Here is a 21357-nt window from a genome sequence, read left to right on the forward strand (position 1 = left end):
GGTTCACTCCTCAGGAGCCAGTTTCTCACCTCATGAGTGGATGAGGGCTTCCTGCCTTCATGCAGCTCCAGAAAAGGCTTACTCACAAACTGTCTCTCTCTCACACGCACACACACTGGAGTAGAGAGACTATCATTACACCAGCCTATCCATCAGCGTTCTTCAGATAAGTGGGTGTTTTTACAAGAACACCTCACTTTCTCAGTTGGGAAGTGTGCCACCCCACTTGCCCACATTTTCCACCCTTCCCTCCCCGTCCCCCACACAATGCCACCTCTGTACGCCTGTGTGAGGAGGGCAGTTATAATCTCCATTTTCAGACACTTTCCCCCCCGCTATCATACAAATACGTGGCTTTTTTAAGCCTCTCCGTCTCTCTTGCATTATCTTTCCATCTCTTATTTCATTCACCCCTTTCTTTGTCTCCTGCTCTGTCATCTTATGCTCCCTTTTATTCTCAACCTCTTTTTCCTCCCTGTGCCTGGTAATCGAGTGAGAGATTCAGTGACTCCGTGACTCCCGCTTATTGTCAGATATCAAACAGGGTGGCTTTGTGGATTACCAGGGGAGGCTGATAATGACATGATAGAGGCGTGATATTTCAAACAAAATTGAGTGTCAATTGCCTGCATCGTCTAGGCAACACAAGTGTCTGCATTTCAGCAGCCAGGCAGGAAATAAGGCCAATCTATTTCTTTTGGTACACATCAAACATCTCTATCTTTCCCTCTTTTTCTCCATTATGACTACAATGGATTCAGTTTAAAGAGAAGAAAAGTCCCGCCAATAGCAACACTTATCCTTTTGCAGAATTAAATGCACTGTTTGGATTTGCAACTGTTTGTTTTCCTTAATTTAAAAGTGAATTCGCTAGTAGTAGAGAGCAGAACCGGATGCTCCTTATTTTGTTTTTTTTTGTTTGAATGCAGAATCTGTTCTTCTGCAGTGCATACACACACATGCACATGTTTCCAAAAAGAATCTCCACCGTTTTACTTTCCTCCCAGGGCGCAAGGGGTTTCTATCGTGCACATTTCAAAGATGTCTGAGTTTCCGAATTCACCTATTTGTGACCACGAGAGTCATCAGTTAAATGCAGGCAGCTTGCCTCTGACTTCCCATACTGAATAATTAATCGCCGTTTCGGTTGCACATAACTGCTTTGACATACATACGCCTCAGCACACACACCCCCCCGCGCGCACACACACCGAAGGGATGGGACGATCAGAAGCAGAGTTTAGGGCTAAAAAGCCAAGCAGCAGGCTAGTGATATAAATAGCTGTTGTTTGTGGAGGGGACTGCTGGCAGAAGCGGCGATGACACTGTGGAGCAGACCACAGGGACTGTGATGTGCCTGGTGGCCTGAAGCGAGCCCTCTGCCTCTCAGATCAGCTCCACCACAGGCTGTGTGCAGCTTTGACCGGCCCGCTTCACATGTGACAGCCTTAAACAAATACAACAAAGGCTCAGTCAGTTCAGCCTTCACTGCGGTGTATGGCCCTTGAATTTGAGTCTCTGAACTGTCATGTGCGATTCTCCAGTAACAACCTCAAAATACAGAAGACTTTAGGCTGAAACAAGCAGTGAAGGAAATAAGAAATAGAAATCAGCATTTCACATTGTTTTTGACAACTTTTTTTCTTAAATCTCTTTTTATTCCACCCATGAGTATACTGAGGGGAGCCTTGTAGTCTCTCTTTTGGGAGCAGGAGCTAAAAACTGAGAACCTCTGAGCGCACAAGAGCACAAAAGGCATTCCCAGCACCAAATACATTGAAACATCATCACTTATGATGGGGAAATAAATATTCATCCAGACTGGGAGGAGATACAGAATTAGGTAATTTAAATTCCTTATTCTGTGACTCTCTACATTTTGTAACCCACGTTCTAGTTCTGGCTAATGCTTGCAGCCACTGCCTGTAACTCACCAGAAATATGAACTAAAAACATGCATGTGTTCCAGCTTCAGAGACTAGAGAGATGTGCAGAAATCTCTCTAGTTTCTGCACATTTTGCAAAATTTTAATGGCAAGTACAACTAAAAGTCTTTTTGGAAATCTCTATACCAGATTTGTATATTGAGGGACAGAAATCTTTTGCTTACTTCTAGCAGAACTGCTTCAGTCAGATTGAGTAGATAGCCTCTGTGAACATCAAAAATGAAAACTTCTCTTCTCAATCAGTCTCAAGCCTCTAACAAGGTTGTCTTCCAGGTTTAATCTGGGTTTAATTTTGTTGATCTTCACATTGACTCTTACCAGCTCCCCAGTCCACGCTAAAGAAAAGATATCCCACAGCATGATGCGACCACCACCATTTTACTCTGTGTGCATGGTGTATTCAGGGTGGTAGGTCAGGTATAACCCGATATGCTGCATTTTTCTTTCTATTGTTATTTGTATCCTCCTCAGCTTTTTAATGTTGTTCTATAAGGCCTAAGCTTTGCCATTGTTCCCCATTAGCAGACAATAGTCATTCCCAGAATAACTGATTCCTCATCTATAACAGGCCTGAACTGAGATAGAGCAGCTTGAACCGACAAAGAACTATATTGATTTATAGAGTCTTCCATGATAGTCTTATTGGCCTACACTTCAAAGCCACAGAGGGCACTGGAGCCATGAATCACAGCTTTGGAAAACATTCTCACACACGCACACACACCCCAACACATTATACACACACACACACCAAGTAATAATGATACACCATAGTGTTGTTAAGAATGTGATTACAACTCTCTTCCATTTTATATCCCAAAACACTCACTTTTACTGAAAGGAGTAGGAGCAAGGTCGCTGGAGGTTCTTTGAATGTGACAGCTCGTAAACAAAGCAAAGATAAAACATGGTGCTGGTGAATCAACTAGAGTAAAAAGGGAAGGTGACGTGCTCTAGGAGGAGGTGAAGAAAAACAGAAGAGTGAAAAAATGAGCATGCCTGGACAGAGAGAAAATACCTCATCAAGGTTCACAGAGTTTAAGAAGCTCAGCCAGAAGAAGGAGCTCCTGTCCTTTTCTGTTCCAACACACATAAACATACACACAGAACCCTGAGGCTGTTCTGTTATACCTGGTCAACTTTATCCTTCTTAGTGTCTCCAACCCCTCCCTCCTCCCAAACACATACACAGCGTCCTGGCATCACATCGTTGCAGAGGCGCAGCAGCCTGTGGATAACACGCAGATCCTCCGGCTAGCTCTCCCGGCAGATAAAACTAATTATTCCAAATCTACTCTGTCAGGTTGTCTGATCTTCAGGGGCCACTGTTTAATTCTCTCTCACTCTCCGTCGCAGGTCCTCCCTCGGTCGTAAAACACAAAATGACCAGGAGCCCATTCAGACTCACCTCGAGAGTAAAACGGAGTGACGAGCTATAAAGGGACATTCACAGCAGCTAAATTGCATGGCTTTCTTTGTAAAAGCAGACCCTTACTAATAAGTGCCCTGATCATTGCCTAAAATTAGAGATGATGATCTTTTTTCTGATCTCTGAAAGCAACATAAATGAGATCTAACAGATTGCATTCTTCAGTGTAGAAGCTGTCACTGTGGGGAAAGGACTCAAAGCTAGCTGTTTTAAGTATCAGTGAAATGTTTAAAAATTTGGTCAGAGGTACAAAAAGAGTTGGAAGAAAACCTGTTGGATATACTCTTCAGTCATTGTCATTTGATTCCTTTGCCATTTCTTAGCTCTGCAGTCTGATCATTTCATATACAATTTTATTAGGTTCAAAAAGAAAACTCATTTGGGAATTTCCATCACTCACACAGTGTGACATCACCTCTGCTCCTTATCAAAATAATGGCAGTAGATCCACCAGTGATGCAGATGAGGTATAAATTGAGTTTACTCAGTTTATTTAATAAAGCAACTTAAAACAATTTCATTTTTTAAGTATTTCCTCTGCTCATCAGTAATCAGAGCAAGTCTAGAAAAAAATCTCTGACTTTAATCTCTGGCCAGCCTATCAGTGTATCTCTAAAATTCTAAAAAGAAACATTGTTGAAATCTGGTAATAGTAGTCTAAACACTAAAATTAGTCAATGAAAATCTGATTGATTCATCTCTACTTAAAATGTCACTACTTCACCAAATTCACCTAAAAAAAAAAGCCCTAGTCCCACCTTTACACGTAAACAACTATGAAGTATAACAAAAAGTCCCTGATAATCATATGCTTTGTATTTTTGGATGTCAGCCATTAAGACTCATGTAAAGTTTAAGAGCTAAATAATAAGAAATTCTAAGGGGTTTTCAAATTGTACATCCTGAAAACCATCCATACGAATGAGCTCTAAAGACAAATGGAAGCTCATAAACAGGGATTCGACTCTATAGACTTTGCATTTTATCTTTTGGCAGTTTCCCCCTTTATGAGGCAAGGACCTCTACAGCGGAGAGTATATGGAGAGGAAGGGGTGGACGGCAGAGAGATGGTGAGGATGACAGTAAGGATGTTAAGGAGGAAGAATAAGAATGAGGCACAGGTTGAGGGAATGAGATAGAGGAGTGCCTGGGTCACAAATCTTGCTGCTATTCCAGTACGTGACATCTTCGCTCGTTTGCGGCTGCTCATTAACAAACAATACTGCTGTGAAATTGGTTTAATGACAAAGTAATAAAATTGCTATTCTGCTCACAGATGGCCTGAGGCACAGGGAGATTCTAGCAGGCTTACTATGGCTGCCCGTGCACATTAAGCTTCTTGTTCATGAAAATAGAATCCCAACACTTGACTTCTCAGAACCACTAACTTTTTTTTTTTAAGTTTTTTTTTTTCACGCATTACAAACGAAATAAATTAACCTACTTTCCTTCCTTGTATTCTCTTTGAATCCTCCCTCTCCCACACTCTCGCCCTCTCGCTCCCTTCGCTCTCTCTGGTGTATTCTCTCAATCTTTATCCGGTTCTCACCTCTGGTTCAAAAAAATTACCTTTCTAAAATAAAAAAATAAAAAAATAAATAATTGAAAAAATTAAAAGGAAGAGGCCTGCCCACGCAAACGCAGCCCGACTTCATTTCAAACGTGGAGCCCTTGTTATTAAACGACCCACCAATAAAACCAAGCCATTGAGGAATAAAAGAGCCAAAAGGAGCAGAGAAGTACAAAGACCTCCCTCCTCCCATCTCTCTCCATCTCCCTCTCTCTCTAATGCTTTCTCTGTAATGTCTCTTATAGCGCTCTGCTTCTCTGTCTTGCCTCGTCTGGCTTCGTTCTGCTTGCATGCCGTCTTAGCTGGGAGAATTCCACAGCCTTGGAGAGTCTATGTAATGGGAAAACAAGTAAAAAGGCATTCATTTTTTCTTTTGCTTCTTTGTGCATGATCGCCCGACATTGCCAGCGTTATTAAATCCACCACCTGTTTTTCATAATCATACACACACAGAGAGGTGGGCACCGGGCTCGCCTCGCAACCTCGGTGGGTGTCCAAGCCACGCTCTGACCCAATGTGCCCCCGGTGCCCGATAAAGGGGAGTGGGCCCTGTTAATTACACTGAACATTTTCAACAGGGCTCCCACACTCACACGCAACACATGCTGTACACTTAGAGCAGACATAAACACGGTGGCACACATTAGCATCAGCTGTTTAATGCTCCCATGGCTTACCCTGTGAGTAAAGCATGTGTCTGGATTCTGCTGTGAGCAGCTATTTGGATCTGTGACAACTCCAGAACAGAGTGGAAATCAAAATGAAACCCACTACGACGGGGAGTCTGCGCCGTACCGGCGGTGCCAATAATGAGAATATGTTTTTCCAAACGAGTTTCTTCATCCAAAACTGATAAAATGGGATTATTATTATGACATCAAGGAGGCAGCCAGATCAAATGAACTTAGTGGGCTGAGGGTGTTAGTAGGGGGGCTTGCACTTGGGATCTGACAACAGAGTCAATTCTGCTAATTAACTGCCAATTAGTGGTCCCTAAATGAGAGGGATCATGATGCCTATGTTGGCAGCGTCCTGATAGTCTCTCCTTTTAGTTAGATGCACATATACACTCACTGTAGCACCACAGTGGAGTACACACGCACCCGCACACACACGCAGAGCTGTAACCTTTCCACTCTCCGACTGTATATTTAGAAAGTCTGGGGTATGAGATGGCTGCTTTTGAGAGTCCCTGATTGCTGCCAAAAAAAGGCATGACATTTTCATCTGGGTCAAAGTTAGATAGCTAACCAGCAACTTCCTTCAACTGGCCACTGCCACTGTGGCAGAAAAAAAAGAAATGATGGAAATCTAAGACAGACATGAAGAGAGTGAAGAGGGGGTGGAGGACCTCAAAAGCCTGTGAGTGTGTGATTCATAAGACTTAAATACTTAGAAAGAATGTGGAAAAAGGCAGCTAGGCCAGTTTCACAACTTTGTTACATTTGGAAAATATTAGTTATTGTTATTTTGCATTTCATAGTGCATTTTTCTGCCAAACCAGAGAATCATAAAAAATCATAAAAAATCATAAAAGCAAGTGTTTTTAAGTGTCTCGTTGGGCATTAAATGGGAGTGGAAAATACTTTTCCCTTGGAGGAACGCGCTTTCTGTTTCTATGTTGTTCTCACATACTCCTAACAAATGTGTTTTATCATTAAAAGTTTTGCTCATGAATCTTAACAAAGCTATGAACCCCTGGAGATATAAACCAAAAACTCTTAGAGGGACCTCGGTTGTTCAAGCAGGAGGAAAAAAGAAGGAAAGATTTTAATAGTGACGGAGTCCCGTTGTAAGGAAAACGAAAGAGTTCAGAGATATTAGAGCAGTTTGTGTGTGCACAATATGAGACAAATGAAGATTTGACATAAATAGGTTAATTTCTGAAAGCAATATGATTGGGCTGCAATGTAATAATAAATTGTGGTGGTGTTTTTTTTTTTTTTTTTTTTTAAGAATGTCATGAATTCACCCAATCAGCTACACAGCTGAATCATGCAGCCATGCTGAGCACTGATAGCTTTTAATATTCACACCCTATTTTGGTGTGACTTGAAAAGGTCTTTTATAGGCTATTAATATTTGGCTAATCTAATACATCAGGATTTTGACTCACAATCTTGGTGCTTTTCACCGTTGACAGTAACATTCATCCACATTGAAAAAGAGACTGCATTGGGTGCTGCAGCTCCACACCCATGTGTTGTGCTGTGATATTCCCAGACAGCTGCTCTGGATAAATGAGCCAAGAGCAGCTGAAACACTGGTCTATAATGTTTGCAATTTAATTTAAAAAAAGTTAAAAAAAAAAAAAAAAGCATAAAATATTCTCTACATATTCTCCACACATAATTACCTGGAACCAAATGTAAATAAACTGAGACAATTTATCAAAACAGAAAATAGGTTAACATTAACCTAGCATAGCACTTTAGCGAACTGCTCCATAGAAAAGAATTGTATGTTTTAAATGTATTTACAACATTATAACAGCTTTCCAAACCAAGTTAACCCTTTGATGGATAAGGATACTGAGGCGCCCTGCAGGTACTTAAAGCTACCGAGTTTTCAAGCAACTCAATGACAGAAGTGACAGTATCAATAGTATGCACAATGTATTGTTTTTATCTATTTGCAAGTAATGTTTTTTATATAATTTTTTAACATTCACAGTAATAAAGGCTTTACCATTTTCAGTTTTGCTCTAAGTAAAAGGATCTCAAGCGCCTACACTTGTTGATATCTCAACCACTAAAGTATTGGAGGACATCCCTCATGATTTTGACTCAATATTTATGTCATAGTTTTCTTATTTTCTCTTATCACCTTGCTGAACATAGTTTTATTTCTTTCATTGAAGAAAACAATCAGTGCACCATGCCTTGCCCTGAATGGCTGCAGAGATTTAGCCTATTTCATCTTCTCAATGGGCACAGGCTGCTTGGCGCCGTCGTCTGGCGGATATCCTTCCCTTATCATGTGACCTGTGCTCTGACAAGGGCCAAAGGTTGGCCGCGATCCGCCCCTATGTCTTAATAACTCACTCATTGTATTGCTTTCTGCCGCTAATTAGAGTCTCTCCCCAGTGCATGTAGGTGTGTGTGTGTGTGTGTGTTTCTGTCTGTGCATGTAGCCTGCCCCTTGGCTGTGGAGAAGAGGCAGAGAAGTAAAAATAGCGTGTGGCTTACTGCCCTCTTTATTGTTATTAGTGCTCCAGTGGCACAGCAGTCAGTCATCACAGATGCCAAGAAGTGACATATTCGTTCTCTGACTTGCTCTGTCTCTCCCTCTGCCACAGAAATGACTGCCTGTGAGATGAGGGAATAAGGAAAGGATGATTTCCTTCCCTTTTTTTAAGATGTTGTTTCTCCCAGTCATCTGTCATCACCGTCATTTCCCACACTCATGAAACAACCCCCCTTTTACTCTCCCCACAATGTGTGTGCTGCTGTGCATTGGCATTGCTGCGGAGGTAAATAATGGCGGGATAGTCAGCCGTGTGGGTTTATGGAAGTGAGTGAGGGCCCATCTTCCTGGGTCTGACACTATGACATGAAAGGATTCAGTCAGGCTCCATTTAGCACAGACTGATAGCAGGACACCAGGAGCTGCTGAGACAGGCAAATACATGGCTAGATACTGTAAACGGTAAATGTTTCAGCGTGCAGACGCCAATGCAGTGGGAGACATGGCCCTCACCTTTTCCAGACCACGCCTCCAATCTGTCTTGGGTGCAAATGTCAAGAAAAAAAACAAAAAATAAAACAAAAACGCTACTTTATGGTTAACTAATGGGGTACAGACACATGTGCATGTGCAAATGCTTCCTGTTGTAATGTGCATAGCCTGCACAAACACAAACACACTTTTGGAACTATTAGCAGAACAATTGAGCCCTCCTCCTCATCTGCTCAGCACCAGGGAGGCACGATTGTGGACTTTAACCTCTTCCTTTGCTCTTTATTAACGTTGAACAGCTAATGGGGTGTGGGCTACAAGCAGGTGAGGCTGTTAGCTAATGATATGCACTAGATACTGAAGCAGGTGGAGCGTGTCGGCGGTGCTAACACAAAAGACTTCAAACCATCTGGGTTTTGTTTTCCGTGTACAGGTGAGCGGCAGGTTAACGTACAGGGAGGGAAGGTACGGGTGCGAGGAGGTTTGACGATGCAAAAGTGGGGAAAAGAGCGAGATGCACTGTCCATTGACTATCACACAGAGCGCCGTTGTGCCCTCACCGGGCTGCGATTGTGCCCGAGGACAAAGCCCTGATTCAGCACATCCTTTCCCCAAGGGAAAGCTCTGGTAACCGAAGACGGCGGCCGTCCCCTCCCATCCACCGCCCCCACTCATCCTCTCCTTCTATCTCTCCCTTCGTCTGTCTCTGTCTCCCTCGGCCCCTCTTTGGCCGGGTAACGTCGCAGCAGCCATGCATCAAAGAGAACTACAGAACAATGTGAGGGCCAGCCAGGAATTTGGAAAGCTGCTCTTTTTTTCTTTTTATTCTCTTTTTATAACACAGAAATGCTTCAAGTGATCCCCATATGGGCCGTATAAGGGCCGAGTAGAACTAGAAATAAATCAGCACAGAACATTGTAAATTACTGGCATGAAAAGTAAGATATGGAAAACGTCATCCTTTCGCCTCTCCTTCCCTGTAACACATCCCTTAATGTGGAAGCATCCTGTGCTGACAAAACTCAGAGTAAAGTACTGATGGCCTCGCAGTACAAGATTCTTCTCTTCATTTATGTCTTATTTATATTAGTTAGAAACATTTTACTCCATGTGAAAGTTTATTCGTGCAGCTATTGTGTCATTTTTCAACTTCATGACCATGTGTAGATAATTTTACATTGATACATATGCACATAAATTTGCAGCACCTTGCCAAACCTTCTATACCCTTTAAACATTTTCACTTTTGTCACATTGCAACCACTGGGATTTTATGTGATGGATCAAAAATAAGTAGTGCATACATTTGAAGTGGACAGAAAAATAATAGCATGACCTTAATTTTTTGTATGAATAAAACTGTGACACTGAGGTGGAGACTCTCCTTTTAGCAGGGCAAAAGCCCTAAACATACAGCAAGAGCTACAGCAGAATGGTTGAGATCAGCCCATCCTCACCAGGTAGACTGACCATGTCACGGTCCAGACTTTAATCCACATTATGTGTTAACAGAAACTCTCCACACAGCCTGACTGAGTTTCAGATATTTTGCAAAAAAAAAAAAAAAAAAATACACTGTACATGTGCTAAGCTGGTGAACACCTGAAAAACACATCCAACTATTATTGCAACAAAAGGTGATTCTACAACCTATTGTACACAAGCATAACTACATTTTTAGAGTTATACCAATAAATCATTGTATAGGTTTCTTCCACTTCACAATTCTACCGTGTGTTGATGTATGACAGAAAACCCTAGTAGAATATATATTCTTTTTCATCAGATTAACCTAATTCTCTTGTTTCAAAGTTTGTGGACAATATGTGACAAAATTAGAAGAAAATAAAAAAGCATGAATACTTTTGCAAGGCTTCAAAAAATTGTGCTCGGGTAAGATAAATCTGATGCTTAAATTTCATGACTAAAGATAAGTCAGGGACTCTGCCTATATCTGTCTATGCCTCTATCTGTTACTCTGTCTCTCTCCTCCCAGTTTAGCTGAGTATTTCTACATTAATCACCATGACATAGGCAAGGCAACTCAATTTTCTGCTCCTGTAGGTAAGGTGCACAACGTGGCATGAGGCATGAAACAGGCAAGCGGGGTCTAATCTTTGGTTACTGGTGTAATTGAAATGCTATCCACACTGTAGGGTGCATTAAAGTCTGATAACAACGATTCCTGTGGCCAATTTAAGTAGCTTGACTTCCCCTGGCTACAAGGGAATAAAGCAAAAGGGTGTGTGAAAGAGACAGAGCCATTTTAGGTTGGGGGTTTTTTGAGGGGGGAAGAGGAAGGGAGGCGCTGGGAGATGTGGGGGGGTGGGTGGCTGATAGATAAGGCTGACAAACCCGGCTAATTCTGCAGGCATGTTTCTCATTGTGATCCGGTAAAAATGAGGGAAAAAAATGAATCACAGAACCAAAAAATCAATTGACCCTCGGGTGGCTTGTCAGGCTGCGAGGCTGATAAACCTAAAAGCTTCGTTAATGTCGGCCTGCCTGTATCCAACAGATAGAGCACTTTGTAAATGAACCCGCTTTGATAAATATATTAAGGAAAGCTGTGAATAAAAGGCACAGACTTGTCATTTGTAAATAGAACCCCCACTACATGGAATTAGAATGATAAAATGGGGTTCCATATAATTAAGTTTGTGTAAGACCTGAAATCCGTGCAAATACCTTCCTGGAAATTTTGAAAGGAGGCTGTCAGTTCAATTAATCTGAACATCAGCCTGAGAATGTACTGAACCAAATTAAGCCGCAGATAAAACCTGGGCTAGTATTTTGATAAGTAATTCCTGTATCATTTCTTTGCTTCTGTGATCATTTTATTTAATCCACCACCCCCAGTTATGTGCTAAGCCATCTACAAAGACCCTGCTGGCCAGGCCACCAAAACCTTAATCCACCATATAGCTCATGTAAAACGGGGAGGGAGTGGAAGGCAGTTTTGCTTGTTGTGGGGTGTTCGTGGCAGAGCTTGGAATATATACTGTATATATATATATATTTTATCTTTATTTTTTTTGTGGATAAAGGGTGCGGTAGACATGGGAGATGTAGGGACAGCTTATGATCTCTGTCTGCTTCTTTCAATATATCCAACTATATATATATATATATATATATATATATATATATATATATATATATATATATATATATATATATACATCAAATCCGCAAAGATCACAGACTCAGCTGCAGAACACTGTACCAGTAACACTGGCACATCCTGGTAGCTCAAACATAATAATGCCACAAAGGTTGTCACTGTTTGTGAGTGTGTGTGTCTATGGATGGCGGGGAGGGATGTACATAAACGGTTTTCACACTTTAGGAGTATTAGCCGTCATGGCTGGTGGGTAGACATGGAGGCAAAGGCTTTTGAGAATGAAAGGCAGAGCGATGCTGGTGGCGGAGATAGGGAAGGCGGAAATCTTAACTCACCAGTTGTTTACTTGTAAGATGGTGAGGCCCGTGTCTTGGGCTAGCTGCTTCTTCTGCTCTTCAGAGGGGTATGGATGCTGCAGGAGGAAACAGACAGAGACAAACACAAACAAACATGAGCTGCTTTGACATAACAGAAGCAGGGACATTTCTAGGAAATTAACACATGAACATACTTGTTTTCAAAGTATTTCAGCCACAAACCTGAATGTATTATCACTTTTATGTGAGAGACCAAATTGAAGAGGAGCATAAACAGCTAAGTAAAAGGAAAATGGGAGGATATGGCAGAAGTGCAAGTCTAAGAAGTCTTCATTCTACACCTAAATTAATAGCTCAACTAGGTCTCCTGATTAATCGGAGAAGCAGGAAACCAGGATACCTATTATTATTTTGGAGGAGCTGCAGAGATCCACACCTCATAGGATAACAACTATTCCACAAAGGCCTTTATGGGAGCGTGAACAGAACAAAGTTATAAGAAATTCAGTTTGCTTTTTGAGAAAAAGCTAAACATTTTGGCTTATAAGCAATACACTGTGTGCACCTCAGCCTAAAGAGACCACCCCCATAGTGAAACATGGTGGTGCAAGAATCATGCAGTAGGGGTAACTTCTTTGAGTAGGGACATCTGCTGGTCAAAGTAGATGTTTGGGTGACTTTACTTTAATACAGCCTCTGAAATCCTGGAGGCAGGGTGGATGATTTCCTTCCAGTAGAACAACTACCATAAACATACAGCTAGGGCTACAAAAAGAATGACTCAGTCAAAGTCCAGAGCTAAATTCAACAAATAATCTATGGTAAAATTGAAAGATTGATATTCAGAGATGTAGCTCATCTAAAGTAAATGAACTTAAAATGGTTTACAAAGAAGAATGGGTCAGATGGTAAAAATATATTCAAAAAGGTTTGTTTTTGTACTTCAAAACCATAATGCTGTCAATACCATCTTTCACCGTACACTAATGCATGCAATATTTTACGTTGATTCGTTACATAAAAACCTCAATCAAAAACATGGGGTTTGTCTTTATGACATAGCAAAATCTGGAAGAGTTAAAAGGGCTGTGTGAGTCATGTTGCATGCTGCTGCACATTGTTGTATGCATGCAATATGCCCCTGCGTTTGTTGCATTGTGTAATCTAAGACTGCACCTACTTGTGACCTCCACCCAACCCTGCCACTCCCTTACACGGTATGGACATTCAGGATGCATGCTTTCACCCCCTCTTGCACACAATCACGCTCAAAATTCAGTGTTAAACCAGTCAGAGCTGGTCAAACAAGTTTTGTCAAAAGTGTCAGTTATGATAGCCCCATTTTAAATCCCCAGGCCGCCCACACAGACAAAAAAAATAACTTCAACATATGTAGTGTGTATACTAAACATATGTGTTGCACGCAGAGCTAAAGAAGACTCTAACAGACATACGCAGGCTGACAAGACTTTGCAGCTGGCCCAACGCAGATATTGTAGTGTCTGAGAATCCTTTCATAATACCAGGCAACAAAATGAGTGGGAGCAGATTTGCAGCAAATACATTTATCCTTCCTTGAATGTCTGACATGTATCCTAGTGGTGGCTTTTTCACAGAGAGCAGCTGAATAGAGGCTAATGCCAAAGGAACTGAATACTGTGAAATCTCCTCTACAGCTCTGCCAGCATTTTTTACCTGAAAATGGAAATCTCCGACAAGGGTTGCAATGAAACTATTTGTGTCAGGTCCAATCTAAAAAACATTGGTTGATATAAATGGCAGACCTTGGGCTGCCTCGCTCCCTCTGGGCCTGCTATGAAGCATGACAAAACAACAGTGATCGCTGGTGACAGATGTCTTTAAGGGCCAGATTAAGAGTCGGGGCGCACGCAAACGAAACAAATGAGACACTATGTGTTTCATTCAGCCCGTGTGCATGCACACCCAAAGCGTGTGCAAACAGAAATACACACAGGCACATAAAAACCTTCACAGGCATGACACCTGCAAATCAAAACAAAGAAAAATTCTTTTTGAAAAGGTGACGTTTAAATCCCTCTCTATTTTCAGATGGTTTCAGGCATCACTGACACACATTCCCCTTTTTCCAGCAAAAAAAAAACAACAAAAAAAAACACGACCTCCAATCATCAAAACTTTGGCCTCGTCATTTCAGCTCTCAAGCTCATCAAGAAAGCAAACTCTACAGCCGGTAATGCTCCACTGGCTTGTGCTAATTGAATCCAATTTTAACACGACGTGATAACAGTTGCTCAAGAAGCATTTTCTCATTTACTGTGGAAATAATTGATGTAAGTGTGAAGTCATGTCGGTGTGGAGGAGGATTTCATTTTTCAGGTAGTCCTGCCTGTTTCAATGTTTTAATTAAAGGATAGATTAAAAATATGGTTCAAGGAATGTGCACAATTAATACCAAACAAGACTCAGATTGGACAAATAATGAGTCCCCGCCGCAGAGGAGGATTAATCTGATTTGTACTTGTGTACACAGACCCTTTTAATATGCTAAAATCATTAACTAAGGGACAATGATAATGCTTGCATAGAAATGCAATTTTTGATTGCCAGGTGCTGACATTTCCTTGGCTAGCAGTGACAGAGTTATTGTGCGTACGGGTGCGTGTGTCTGTGTGTGTATGCACAAATGAAAGTGCATACAAAGAGAAGACGTATTGGTGTAGAGAGAAAATAGACGCCTATACATCTGCATGTTTGCCTTATTTGTGCACATCCTTTCGACAGCAATGTGATTCAGGAGTACAGCCTGTTTTCCCACACCCCTAAAATTTCTATGCTTCCATTGTGTTCATCTAAATTCTCTTGCATATGTAACAGAGCAAGCACAGACATATGCACATGTGCACAGAAACCACAGGCAGATTCTTAGGTAAAGATACCTTGGCAGGGATGGGGTTCAGGTTTAGCCTAGATTGGAAATGGGGGTGGGTCATTTACATTGTATTAAGGCTTCTTCAGCCTCTCAGGCCCAGACCTGGTCATCAATCGCCTACTGTCAGCCAAAGCACGCTCTAGCCTGGTGATAAATACGCCGGCCAGCGGCACAGCTCGTCCAGCAGCCTCCACGTAATGAATGGTTTGAACAAACAAGAAAGATGTCTCATCAAGGAGAGTGGGGACGTTAAAGCCCCCTTGCACACAAAACCCCTGAGTAAGGAGATTTACTCTGACCGCATAGACATGACAGTAAAAGAAAAAAAAATCCTATTTTGTCCAGCTCATGCCTCTTCCATGTCTCACCCTTTAACTCATTCCTTCTCCAGCTCTCTATGATCTTCCTTCCTCTCCTTGCAATCCTGCAAGACGTTTTCACTGATGCACTTCCAGACTTGCACACAAGGCACAGTGTCTTGTAAAAGCACTCACACCCCTTAAACCTTTGCAACAGGTTTACACGTTACAACCACAAACCATGATGCATTTCAGTGGGATTTTCTACCGCAGACAAAAATAAGAAATACATAATTGTGAGGTGGAAGATACTTCAACTAGAGAACAATATCCCTAATGTGAAAAATTATGAAAATCTCATTCCCTCAGTGAAACATGGTGGTGGCAACATTTTGATGTTTTTCATCAGCAGGGTCAAAATCTAATATGAGTTGATGAGGAGATGAATGGAGCAAAACCCAGAGGAATCCCATGAAAAAAAAAAACTGCTAGAGGCTTCTGAATAGTAGAGACTGGAGTGGAGGTTCTCCTTCTAGCAGGTCAATGACCCTGAACATATCGTCAGAGCTAAAGTGAAATGGTTTATATATTGAAAGCATATACTTGTATATAACAAGTATAACTGCTGAAACTTAAAAATGAATATTCTCCAATCTCTCTGAGTGATCCTGAGTTGTTTTGCAAAGATGAATTGGCCGAAAGTTTCAGGGTGAAGATGTGTAAAGATGGTAAAGACAATTTGTAGCTGTAATTATAGCCAAGGATAGTTTTACAAAGTGTTGATGAAGTTGAATAAATACAATGGAGTTAAATAAATACAAGAGGATAAATGTATTTATTTGTTTATTTTCTTTTCAAGTCAAAAACATAAAATCCCAATAAAATATATTATTTTATGTGCATAACTTGAAGAAATAGGAAAAAGGTTTAATATGGTATAAATTCTTATCCAAAGCACCTTTGCAATCACATACAACTAAAGGTAATAGTTTTCTCTGCATCCTGAAGAGTTCACCTTTCCAGTGATGCTTATACACACGCATATTTAATGATTCAAGACCAATTACTCAGACACAGTAAGATAGACTGCTGTAAAAATATGAGAAATTACTATTTAGGCCTCAAACTAATCTGTTAATGGTAATCGTAAGTAAATCTGGTAATTGGTAATCAGCCAATAAGCACACAAAAAAAATCTTAGACTTGGAAAAGAAAGTAGTCACCCCTAATATGTTCTATTTACTGACCGAAACACAAACACACTGGAAGAACAGGAAGAGTATTGATAACCTCCCAAACAGCTTTGGATCCATTCAATATGTTCTGTTAAAAACACCAAAGCCAATATCCTTACAAGGTTTTATTGCAAGGCGTAATAACAGTCTGCAAATGATTTCGGTCAATTTCAATTTGTCTTGGTGCTTTGGTTAAGCTGAAACCACTCTGTTAATTATATAGAAATGCATTTAAAACAAAAAGACATGCGATGCAATCTATTTTAAGACACGTAGCCTTGTTCTGACAATCTGCACAGGCAGATCACACTCTGCCATTCATCAAAGCATCGAGCTATGTCTGCATATTTGTATGTGTGACTGACTACTGGCTAAATTGCAGGGTCTGATGTGCTCCCTGCTCTCTGATAAGCCTGGAAGTAATAGCCCCATTGGTTTCTGAACATTACAAGCTGAGGTAGCTCTATCATCTGCTGGGTACGGTCCTTAAACTCCCCCTGAGCCCAGCTTGGCATTTTAACACACACCACACATAATAACCACATGTACTGCTGGACCATTCTTACTTCACAGCACACCTTTTGCCCATGCTGACTCCCATCTACTCATTCAACACCCAGTTTGCTATATATCACTTTTGTACTCTCCTGACACCTATTTGCAGCCGTCATCAAACCCCACAGCCCGATCATTATCCCAACTGCTCCGTGCAACCCCCACCACTTTCCCAGCTCTGATGCTTCCACTCCACCCACTGATCATGCAGCCCCCCTCACAGGAGCCGCCGGTGGACCTCCATTGATTAATTACATCATCAGTGTATGACATGAGTTATGGAGCCAGGTCAAAAGGTTGCAGTGGCTTGCAAACCTATTCCATGCTAATGACTCCCAGGAAATCACAGGCCATTGGCTGTTTACCTCCAGTGCCATGGCAACACAAAGGATTTGCTCGGGATGACTTCTGTGATTAGATCCCAGTTATGCTGTTTGTTGGATAGCGATTTCAGATCATCTGCTTTTATCTTCTACTTAGTTGAATTGTTTGTTTATTTTGGAAAATAAACATGCAAAATATTATTTTACCAGGTTATTTTCCTTGTGTTGTAATCATTGAGCAGTTCTATTATGACTTATTGTGTCAAGTTCTGGAGAAATATTGCATTCAAACTTTGATTGGAATCATATTTGTTTTTAATCAAAGTGACTGGAAGATGATAATAATATTCACTGTCAGGAACAAATGAAGGAATGACATTTTAATATGGATTCTGCATGGAGCAGGGCTAAGATTGGCATATTTTAAATATGAAGTTGTCATAGTTAATAATATTAGGTTGGGATTCTTTGACAAATGACAATGAGATTGAATGCATATCAGCATTAATGAAAGATCAAACAGATATGTCAAATAAATTTAGCATAAGTTTTCAAATCAAAAACAATCACAGCACAGTGAAGAGCATTTACTCTGCACTCAGCCTACCTGTACTTGTTATGATAGGAGGAGAATGTGTTTGTTTGGCCTATTTTCTCTGCAAAATAGTGAGGAAATTACCGGCCATTGGCTCTCCAGGATGATTGAGAACATCTGTGGACAACTATTTTTAAGTCCTGGCACAGGTTCTCACATAAAAATAACACTGGCTGTATGTTTTGAAAGACTTTTCTTCTGGAAGATGAACCTCCGTTGTATTCTCAAGTCTCTTACAGCTTGTAACAGTTTTCCTTCCAGGATTACCCCACATTTACATCTGTCAATGTTCCTGTCATCTCCGATCAGTTACCCTGTCCCTGATGAAGAAAAGTATCCCACCAGCATAATGGTGCCACCACCATGTTTCACTGTGGGGATAGTGTCTTTAGGTCGATACAGGTGACTTTTAAAGTGAGGTTACTGGATTTTGTTAAAGAGAGTCAGAATAATGATGGGAGCACACAAGTGCACCCCAAATTTTTATTTTACGATTTAAGAAAATGAACAAACTAAAAACAATGTACTGTATAACTTTCCTTCCACTTCACAACTCTTACTCCCAGAGAAAAAGAATAGAACCCCCCCTAGAAGTATCTTAGGTTATTAAATCTGAGAATCTGGGTAGTTTGAATGGTGAATTTAGGGTCAGGGTCTGAACATTAACAGACCGGTGTCCTTTTTTTGGCTCATCTCCTTCTTCATCCTGAGAGACCAGAGCAGTGCCCAGATTACTGCAGACAAAGCCCCAAGAAAAGAATCTGAGGTTAAAGACGTTAAAATGGCATTGATACTTTTGCAGGCCACTGTATGACAGCATATGAGAAAAAGTAGAAACAACGTCTTTTTAGTGTCATATACATTTTGTATCATACTGTATTTTTTGCTTTCTTCCTCTTCTTTTGCAGACTTTTGTAAGGTAGAGGTGGGATGTATCACAGGGTGTTTGTTTTATTTCTCTAGGAACTACATTGCTTCCTGACAACAGTCAGAAATGGGGCAAGAATGCCGCATGACTCAATGACTCAACCCGGCTGCCTGCCCTCTTGATTACACACACACACACACACACACAAACAAGCACCCCCACGCGCACACACACACTCTAAGAGATCCAGACTACTTATAAACAGAACTCACATGATGCCAAACAACAAACCGCACGCACTGCATGCCAACCTCAGATAACAGCAAATGAAACTACATTTACATCTGCACCTCATACAATCTGCATTCAGAACATACCACTACGCTTCTGTCTCTCCCACTCCAAACTCTGAAGCGTCCACACTCAATAAGCACTCTCTGTGGACTCCCTTCAACAGTAAAACAGTGATGATTGCAAATAGAATGCGAATAAGTGGGGCTTACAGCATCTAATACAGAGGGAAAAGGCCCCCAGTCTGTCTGTCTACCTCTCTGGCTGGCTGGCTGGTAGGCTGCTTGGCAGTGCATCAGTACTACTCCCACTGTTGCTACCACAGCTCCCCCCCACAACAATCGCTGGCTGGGCTCCTAAAGCCAGCTCCTGGATCTCAGCCAGCAGCCTGTTTGCTCTACACCATTAATTTATGTTCACTGGAGACAGTGCAAGGTTGTAGAGAGGCTCTATGCCATAACTGGCCTGCTCGCTTGCCAAGCTACAGCAAAAGTAAAGTGAGTGAAGAGGAGAGAGATGGAGGGAGGGCTGAATGGAGAGAGGGTGAGGAAGAAGCCCTGGAGGGTGTAAATATATAGGCATCTGATTGTACCAGTCTCCATGAGGCTAAATAGCAATCACTCCCACAAAATCCCAATGCACCTCCAGACATAGCAATTGACCAACAAACAGAAGAAGATGTTTTAGAGGGATTTTGTCAAGCAATATCATGTATAATAGAGTAGGAAAACATCCCTTAGATCAATGAAAAAATAAGACTGTTAAAATCTGATTCATTATATGGATTGAAGTCTGAAAATTCACAAATACAAAGTGAAGTTCCCAATATATCTGTCATGTTTGTATTTATAAGCTGTGTATATCCTTTGAAGATGTTGTAGGACTTTAGACTTACAGGTCAATGTCATCTTATCTACTTTCATGAAGTAACATTTCATCAACACAATCTAGAGCAGATCCTTCAGGATCTCTTATCCATCCTCTAAGCACAACTTAGGTGGTGTCAAAACCCTCTTCTTTCATTTCGTGCTTTCTCCACACCATATTTTTTCACCTCTGCTCAGCTCATCTCATTCACATATTTCAAAGTTTTCACTCAACCTTTAAGCCAGGTCCTAGAGGGCAGGAATTTGGCCTGCTTTTTCAGACCAGTCTGCAGTCTTTGTTGTGGTAACTGCCTGCTCAGGGGCACCAGCTCTGTTCTGCTCTTTCCTCTCCAGCTTGTCTGATGTGAACACACAGCCCCACTCACTACTTTTAAGTTGTTGGCACTTTTCTCTAATTCTCTAAAATCACTCCCCCGTTCTTTGGTCCTCTGTGATGTTGCTTGTTGCAAGTGAGAAGTAATTGGTATCCCGCCTTTGTGAGGTACTTTTAAGAGCTATAAGCAGATCATTAGTGTCCTGGTGGGCCTTTTCAGAAAAGAGGACCCACCCCCATTTTTCCCATATGGAACAATATCTACAACACTTGTTATTGCTGCCACTCATAAACCCAAAAATTAAACTTTAATAAGTCTCTGATTCAAGATTTCTACTTTTGATATCACAGCACACCTTGGATAAGAAGTAAAAAAGAGAGGACTCTATGCAGTCAGACCAAAGTATTCAAGCAATATTGGGAAAGCACAAAGCTACCAACAAGAAAATAAGCACTCGCAACCTAAATCTTTCTGATGGAGTGTATCAGAAAAAGTGTCTAACAAACAATGTCCATTGTACCTCATTCATTCTGGGGGATCCCTAGATGTTCCCTGGCCAGAAAAGTAATATAGTCCATACCTTAAGCTCTGGTATATCTCTACTGCCTGAAAACCCTCTGTAGATCAGGTGGTATCCTGATCTAATGTCCAAATTACCCAAACTGTCTCCTTTCAATGCAGAGGGGAGAAACTGCTTTAATTAAAACTCCCTTGGATTATGGAGCTCCTCAATCTATCTCAGAATTTAATCCCAATGACTCTACAAAGTCAGCTAACTTCATACGCTTGTTTCTGTGATCTTGTTCTTTTGATCAAGATCTACGTCTCATAATTAGGGTCAGGGTCTGAACATTAACAGACCAGTGTCCTTTTTTTGGCTCATCTCTTTCTTCACCCTGAGAGACCAGAGCAGTGCCCAGATTACTGCAGACAAAGCTCCAATCCGCCTATCTATCACGCATCATCGCTCCATCATTATCACCACTAGTGAACAAGAAACCAAGATATTTAAATT

General features: G+C 41.2%; 1 protein-coding gene across 8 annotated transcripts in view; it reads right to left on the reverse strand.

Moving 5' to 3' along the window:
- The window catches only part of meis2a (Meis homeobox 2a), a 93124-nt gene that overhangs the window by 19683 nt on the left and 52084 nt on the right, over nucleotides 1-21357 (reverse strand). For all 8 annotated transcript variants that reach the window (XM_028000202.1, XM_028000201.1, XM_028000205.1 and 5 more), the window contains exon 9: nucleotides 12083-12159. In XM_028000202.1, the coding sequence (XP_027856003.1) occupies nucleotides 12083-12159 (77 nt within the window). The remainder of the gene's footprint in view (nucleotides 1-12082; nucleotides 12160-21357) is intronic.

The sequence above is a fragment of the Xiphophorus couchianus genome, chromosome 19 (genome assembly GCF_001444195.1).
Source record: "Xiphophorus couchianus chromosome 19, X_couchianus-1.0, whole genome shotgun sequence".
NCBI lineage: Eukaryota > Metazoa > Chordata > Actinopteri > Cyprinodontiformes > Poeciliidae > Xiphophorus > Xiphophorus couchianus.